The 8,060-nt window shown below is 30.8% G+C and overlaps 1 protein-coding gene across 2 annotated transcripts; it reads left to right on the top strand.

The window, feature by feature from the left end:
- Nucleotides 1-445: 445 nt before the first annotated feature.
- HisCl1 (Histamine-gated chloride channel subunit 1) lies at nucleotides 446-7,365 on the top strand. Of its 2 annotated transcripts, XM_035088683.1 has the most exons (9): nucleotides 446-839; nucleotides 904-976; nucleotides 1,284-1,415; nucleotides 2,046-2,226; nucleotides 2,329-2,555; nucleotides 3,105-3,187; nucleotides 5,685-5,996; nucleotides 6,379-6,584; nucleotides 6,700-7,365. In XM_035088683.1, the coding sequence occupies exons 2-9, from the start codon at nucleotides 906-908 to the stop codon at nucleotides 6,871-6,873; spliced, it is 1,386 nt and encodes a 461-aa protein (XP_034944574.1). In that variant the 5' UTR covers nucleotides 446-839; nucleotides 904-905; the 3' UTR covers nucleotides 6,874-7,365. The 2 variants fall into 2 exon arrangements, with proteins under 2 accessions (XP_034944574.1, XP_034944575.1); XM_035088684.1 differs by lacking the exon at nucleotides 1,284-1,415.
- The last annotated feature ends 695 nt before the right edge of the window (nucleotides 7,366-8,060 follow it).

The following is an 8,060-nucleotide window of genomic DNA, read 5'->3' as shown; positions in this document are numbered from 1 at the left end:
AGCTACGTTCAAATAGAATTGTTATATTAATACAAAACAAAGCTTTAATCAATATTATCAAATGTCTTGTTTAGTTTTATCATTATTTTTTTTTTTTACATTCCATAAAAACATCCAGTTAAATTTTATGGATGTGTAGAATACTTGATTTTCTCGGTAACGGAATCTTATTAAAGAGACACTAATACAGGAGTGTAAGGTGAACATCAATAGCCTATATAATAAATGACTTGTATCTTCACCTAATAATGTTGCTTGACACGTAGAAGTCAAGCTAAGTATAACATTCTTTTTTCCACGATATTTTTATCTTTTTTACTTTTTTTCTGTCTCTTTTACTACTGCTACATAACTAAGGGAGGTCATGAAAGCGAGCGCCAAGCGTGTAATAGAAATAGTGAGAGCTTAATCAGTTAGTCGATAGACAAATTGGGTTAGCGTTTGCGACCATGGATGGCAGCTTTAGTGAAACCTCGAGGAAAACGAGTCAAGTGGAGACTGTCGTGATTGAAATAACTTTAGGTCAAACTTTGTAAAAATAAAAAAATTTTCAGCGAATTTTTGTCACGGGATGATTTAAGAGTGGAGTTACATTGTAGTCGATAACAGAATAAAAACATCAAAGTGAAGGATGAAATTGAAACGAGCCAAATGAACCGGACGAGGCTCTTAATTCTTTATTGTTATCATTCGTTTAATTGTGACGGAAACAAATCCATGAAAGTGAAAGAAATTAGTCCAATTAATCGCTTCCAGTGCGACAAATCGGGGTATTAGATAATTGATTCATGTCAACGACACCGGGATCCCCACATCCACAAATACAAAACTCAATTAGGGTGAGAAAATCAAATTCATTCTCTCTCAATATTTATCTTATAATTATTTACAAAATTTATTCAGGTATGACGAAGTACTATCTAATGTTACTTTGCTGTCTCTACACCCTTGTTGATATGGCGTCATTACATTTTTCGTGAGTATCTCTTATAATTCATTCAAATAATCGATTATCGCCGATAAAGCGTGTTCCTTTATTCATACTTGAATCATTTACTATTCTTACTTTGTCTTGTTGTATAAATATTTTATACAAAAAGTATTCTTTTACTTCTTTGCTGATGTAGAAGTGATGAAAATAATGTTTATTAATAATTCAACTCTGACCAAATGTCTTTTTGACTTTTTAAAATCTTGTTAAATCGAGAACGCGCGATACTCGTCGATTATCGATTTCTCACACCCTGTAGTTCCGTCATATTCCCCTACTGTTCGAGTTTCAGCGAGAAAATATGTGAACCGGTACTTTCCACGGAGGTTGAAGGGTGGCATATTAAAGTCGATAGTCTATCGTCTCGCACGATTCGACTCTCCGCAAGAAAGCGCGGGTACAGGTTTTTTCCGAAGATCGAAAGGTAATTGGAGAAACCCTTTCATCAAAAATGATCTCCTCTAATGCATATCTATCACATTATCTATTTTCATTCATCATCAGTTTAAGAATTATAGTTAAATAAAAAATGATCTTATAACGACAGAATTGAAAAAATTTTTTAATTTATCTTGCAACTTTATTTTACATCACGTGTCAATTGTGCTGCGTGAAACTTATTCAAGGGTATTTAGACGTTTTAAGGTTTCATATCACATGAATTGGTCGACATTTTTATTGAAAAAAATTATTTAAAAATTATGATCTCATAATAAAGATTAGTGTCTACAGTAACATTTTACTTCAAATTCAAAGCGGCAATTTGAATTAACTAATATTCTTCCTTTATCAATGGAAAATTATATGATGAAACGTTTCATCTTTACCGACAGTGATAAAATAAGGGTGAAAGCTCTTATAAATCTAACTCACAAGCTTTACCACTAGTTGAAGGTTTATGCCGGTAACTGATATATAACAATTGAGTATTGTCATATCGTGATTTCTGACAATGTTTTTCGATATCGTTCCTTTATCTTGAATGCGATAACTTCCCTCTGGAAACATCACAACCAGTCTTGCTTTTCTTCTCGCTTCGATTCTCGTGTCGCAGGGGAGAGGACTTGGAGGAGTTTGGCGGCAGAAAGGAGGCCTCCTTATCATTGAGAGATATTCTGCCTTTGAATCCAAAGCAGTATGACAAGCATAGAGCTCCAAAGTTCTTTGGGCAACCTACCATCGTTTATTTCCACGTCACTGTCCTCAGCATTGATTCGATAAATGAAGAATCCATGGTAAATAGTTTTTTTTTTTTTTTTTGAAGATAATTATTACACTTAAGATTATTTAGATGAAAAAGAAAGGAAAATAATATTTTTTACTTTATGAAACTCTAGACTTATGTGGCTGATATATTCCTTGCTCAAAGTTGGCGAGACTCAAGGCTAAGACTACCAGAGAATATGTCTGAAGACTACAGAATACTCGATGTCGATTGGCTGCACAACATATGGAGGCCTGATTGCTTCTTTAAGAATGCCAAAAAAGTCACCTTCCACGAGATGTCAATACCCAATCATTATCTTTGGCTTTATCATGACAAAACTTTGCTTTACATGTCTAAGTGAGTAAAGCTTTCTTTAAGTAGAATTTAGTCTCTTCGTTTTTTTTTTTCTCTTTGTTCTTCAACTTTCATTCTCTACTTAACTGAACTTAAAGTCCAAAACAAAGTAATAAAAAGTGCAGTTTGTTGCAAAACTCTCCAAGTAATGTGAAACAATGTTCAACTTCTAAATTCTTGTTAGAATTACCTCAAAAAAATTAAGCCTAGTGTACACAAAACATTATGCATTGAATGACATTTAATTTTATTTTTTATATTATTTTATTTTAATTGTTTATCAAAATTGAATTAAATGGAATATTATTTTTTTCATTGAATTAATACGAAAAGAATTGAATGTAAAAGAAAATAAAAATCTGTAATATTTTCAAAGGAAAATAGTTCATGGTAGGAAAATTTTTCTTTTGTAATCAAACATGAAAGAATAGATTTAGTAAAAATACAAAATGTTGCAGGAACAAAGTTTTGATCCATTCTGACAATAGAGAATTCTTTGTGAATGTATTTGTTTTAAACAATTAGTTAATTAAATCATTGTATCCTTTATAGACTAACACTGGTTCTTTCATGCGCAATGAAGTTTGAATCGTATCCTCACGATACCCAGATTTGTTCAATGATGATAGAGAGCTGTATGTACTCTTCATATTCATCAATATATAGGCCACCCGTTGATTTTATTCTCAGTCATTGCACCTTGCTATATAAATTTTGAGGAACTTAGGACTTTCAAACTAATTTTCAAATTAAAACACTTAAAATTTTATTTCTAACATGATTACTTTGTAATCTTTAATATTTTTAATTCTTAACTTAATTATCTCTGGAGATGATAAAGTGTTCTAGGTTTCTCTACAAGTTAATTCTATGACAGTGCTATCTTTTTCTTCTTATTCTGTTCATTTAATAATAAGTATTTATTGCTAAAGTAATGAGTATTTTTTTTTGTTTCTTATCCTTAGGGTAATCGTCCTGTTTAATTAATATCATCATTAATATCGTTCAATGTCTTGCTTTTCATTAATTTTCCTCTCCGCAAAAGTCACATCGTGCCAAGTAATTGCCATTAATCTTTCCTTCATAACCGACTCATCTAATTATTTATAATTATTTTTATAAGTAATCAAGCTTTTTCAATTTAGTTTTATCTTTATACATTATTGACTCTTGTACTATTTATTCGTATTAAAGAATTTCGTTTCCCGAATATTCCCTAGTATGAATTTTTTTTTTTGCAAAAACAAATATACATAATGGAATAGTGATATATCAGCATAACTTAGTTTTCTGGTGATAACTCGGGATCTATGAGGCCTACATAGAAAATGGGCATATCAATGGATTTGTGAAAAGAATATCTTTTTATTACATGAGGTGAAATCATAATTAGAGGGTAATTTTTTGCTAAAATTAAGGGAAGTTCCGGTTTTACCCCAGTTTGAGGGTGAAATAATTAATTTTTCTAATGTTTGACCTGATTCCGCATTTCTACACATCAAGACGAAGAGAATGAGTGGTCGAACTTGAAAATCGGAGTACCTTTATTTTTCGACCCGAAAAATGGCAAGTGGTACCCCTTTCCATTTTTTTCGGCCAAAAAATAAAAGTTCTCCGATTTTCAAGTTCGACGACTCATTCTCTTCGTCTTGATGTGTGGAAATGCGGAATCGGGGTACCGCCCAGAAAAATTCACTTTAACACCCTTAAAAGGGGGTAAAACTAATTACACATAAAAAATGATCATCCTCTTGACTTTAAACCCTTATAACTCATGAACGGACAGTCTAATAATCATTTTTAGGGACGTCTTAGAAACCTAAGGGTCTGAGCTATCTGACAATATCCATAGATTTATCGAGAAAAATTTCTTTCACCCTTAAAATCGCTAAAATATAAAAAAAAATCACATTTTTGGGGGAGTTTGCCAACTATTTCGGCGATTTTAAGGGTGAAATAAATTTTTAAAACGTTTTTTATGGATATGTATCTTTAGCTTAGATTCTGAAGTTTTCAAAAATCTCTGAAAAATCATTATTCGATGACTTGTACAATAGTTATAGAGGTCCAAAGTTGAAGTAAGGGTCAAAAATGATCTTCTGTTTGACTTTAAACCTCTATAACTATTGTACAAGTCATCGAATAACTTTTTTAAGGAGTATTTGGAAACTTCAGAATCTAAGCTAAAGATACATATCCATAAAAACAGTCTAAAAAATTTATTTCACCCTCAAAATCGCCGAAATAGTTGGCAAACTCCCCCAAAAATGTGATTTTTTTTTATATTTTAGCGATTTTAAGGGTGAAAGAAATTTTTCTCGATAAATCTATAGATATTGTCAGATAGCTTAGATTCTTAGGTTTCTAAAACGTCCCTGAAAATGATTATTAGACTGTCCGTTTATGAGTTATAAGGGTTTAAAGTCAAGAGGATGATCATTTTTATGTGTAATTAGTTTTACCCCCTTTTAAGGGTGTTAAAGTGAATTTTTCTGGGCGGTGCCCGGATTCCGCATTTCCACACATCAAGACGAAGAGAATGAGTCGTCGAACTTGAAAATCGGAGAACTTTTATTTTTTGGCCGAAAAAAAATGGAAAGGGGTACCACTTGCCATTTTTTGGGGTCGAAAAATAAAGGTACTCCGATTTTGATGATCGACCACTCATTCTCTTCGTCTCAATGTGTAGAAATGCGGAATCAGGTCAAACATTAGAAAAATTAATTATTTCACCCTCAAACTGGGGTAAAACCGGAACTTCCCTTAATTTTAGCAAAAAATTACCCTCTAATTATGATTTCACCTCATGTAATAAAAAGATATTCTTTTCACAAATCCATTGATATGCCCATTTTCTATGTAGGCCTCATAGATCCCGAGTTATCACCAGAAAACTAAGTTATGCTGATATATCACTATTCCATTATGTATATTTGTTTTTGCAAAAAAAAAATTCATACTAGGGAATATTCGGGAAACGAAATTCTTTAATACGAATAAATAATCACCTTCCACTTATATTATATTTTATTGATTCAGTATAAACTATAATTAAATTCTAATGAGTTTATTTATAAAACAAATTTCCAATCGAAAAAAAAAGCATGAAATTAATGAAAATTTATTTAAAAGTGTCGCACACGACCCAGGATTTAATTTTCATTTGGAACATGACGGATCCATTGGTAGTCAATCCTGAAATTGAACTGCCACAGCTCGACATCTCCAACAACTATACGACGGATTGCACAATCGAATACTCAACTGGGAATTTTACTTGCATCCAAATTGTTTTTAACTTACGGCGTAGACTTGGTTATCACCTCTTCCACACATACATCCCCTCAGCTCTCATTGTTGTCATGTCCTGGATAGCATTCTGGATAAAGCCTGAAGCAATTCCAGCTCGGGTTACCCTCGGAGTCACGTCGCTTCTTACCTTAGGTATGTATTTACAATTTCAAGTATTTATCAGAAATCAAACAATATGTTTCACTATTCTAAGACTCGACTACTGATGTTAATTTGCTTCCGTGAAGTCCTACAACCAACGTATCAACCTGTCAAGTACACGACAAATGTATATCGGTGACCTGAGAAAATAGCTGAAGCGAACAATAAACAGATCCCTATAAATCCCTGTCACAGCTTGACCTCATATGTATTTCTTGTTATGTTGTCTTTATCTTTCTCAAATTGTTGACTTGAAAGGGTTCTCTGGTAGTCTGTTTTAAGCATTTTATGTTATATTAGAACAGTTATTACACATAATTATAAGATTTATTTATTTTTTATAACCATTTTTATTAAATTTTTTATTTTACAGCAACACAAAATACTCAATCTCAACAATCATTACCTCCAGTATCTTATGTAAAAGCCATTGATGTGTGGATGTCATCCTGTAGTGTTTTCGTCTTTCTATCTCTCATGGAATTTGCTGTTGTGAATAATTACATGGGCCCTGTTGCAACGAAAGCAATGAAAGGATATTCGGATGAGGATCTTGGAGAATCAATTGATGAATTTAAAGTAAATATTTATCTTATTTTATTGAATAAATTATCAATAGATCACAAATATGCATTTAGTATTTTAACATAACAAATTATTATGCAAATAAGTAATTGAATAAATTTGATTTCAGACACCAATGAGACCTGGTTCGAGAAACAGGAGTCCAATGAGACCACTTACCGTTCAGTACGATACTTGTTGTCATGGTCGAGCAACAGCTATTTACATAGACAAATTTTCTAGATTTTTTTTCCCTTTTTCTTTCTTCATTCTCAACGTCGTCTACTGGAGTACTTTCCTTTAATTATTTTTATCTTAAATATAAAATTCGCATTTAATAACTCAATTTAAATGACAAGAGGTACAATAAATTAAGCTTTGGTGAGTTTTATAGAGTTGTTGCTTACAATTTACTCAGAAACAATCGTATAATTAATTATTATCACGTGAGCTGTAGAAATATAATAATAATTTAAATTAATAAAAAATAAACATAAAAAAGTTTGATTACCAAAAATCATTTTATATTAATCTTTTTCAACTACTCTATTCAAAGATTTTTTTTAATAATTTAAATATGAGAAAAACAAGTGTGTTAATCAAAGTGGAAAATAATAGCTATTAAACAGAAATAAATAAATCTTATAATTTATTTTAATATATTCATCTTATCGTTCTACATTTGATCTTTATAAATGTGTAAAGTAAGCTTAGTACGTGCTTAAAATGGTCTTAACCTGTGCTTGACACGTTTTCATTGAATAAAATTAAAACATAATAGTCTTAACTTACCGATATTATAATAAGACCACTTAATCAATTATTACATATTCAATTATGCAATATTCATTGCTCTATTAAATAACATTAAGTGTTTAAGATTGAAATTAGCTATTTAATTATTTTTAGTATATAAAGATATAAATAAGGATTTTTTTTCGACTGATCTAGAGCAAATGAAATAATATATTGATTTTAACAATTACACTAGTTTTGTAAGGCTTCATTTTAAAAGAAGATGAGTGGGAATAATAATTAAACAACAACGGAAAAACATGAATAAAGACAGTACTTTATTTCCATATATTTTTTTTTTATCGGTCGTATATATTAATAATAAATATACTTTTATTACAATTAAAGTTGTTCCGTTTGCGTGTGCTTCTAGCATCCAAGCCCAAGAAACGATCGATCCACGATCGATTTAGGTATCGCATCACGTACCAAAAAAATTTTATTTTCTCGATAATTAATTATTAACGTTCATTACAATATCTATTCTTAAATTATCTTCTTTTACTTTCGAGTTTGAAACGTCTTATATCCTTTCAATTGTCACTTTTTACTATTTATAACCATTTTTTATTTTAAGTGGCACATTAAATATCGAGAGTATAGAATTTTCTGTCATTAATTAACACTTCAACTTTTAGCTCATATATTTTACAGAATCTAATGTACAATTGATTTAGATAAAAATAAAATTTCCAA

Source organism: Chelonus insularis, unplaced genomic scaffold (genome assembly GCF_013357705.1).
Source record: "Chelonus insularis isolate UGA/USDA-ARS -01 unplaced genomic scaffold, ASM1335770v1 contig_568_pilon, whole genome shotgun sequence".
Taxonomy (NCBI): Eukaryota; Metazoa; Arthropoda; class Insecta; order Hymenoptera; family Braconidae; genus Chelonus; species Chelonus insularis.
This window is presented reverse-complemented; position numbering and strand designations above follow the sequence as displayed.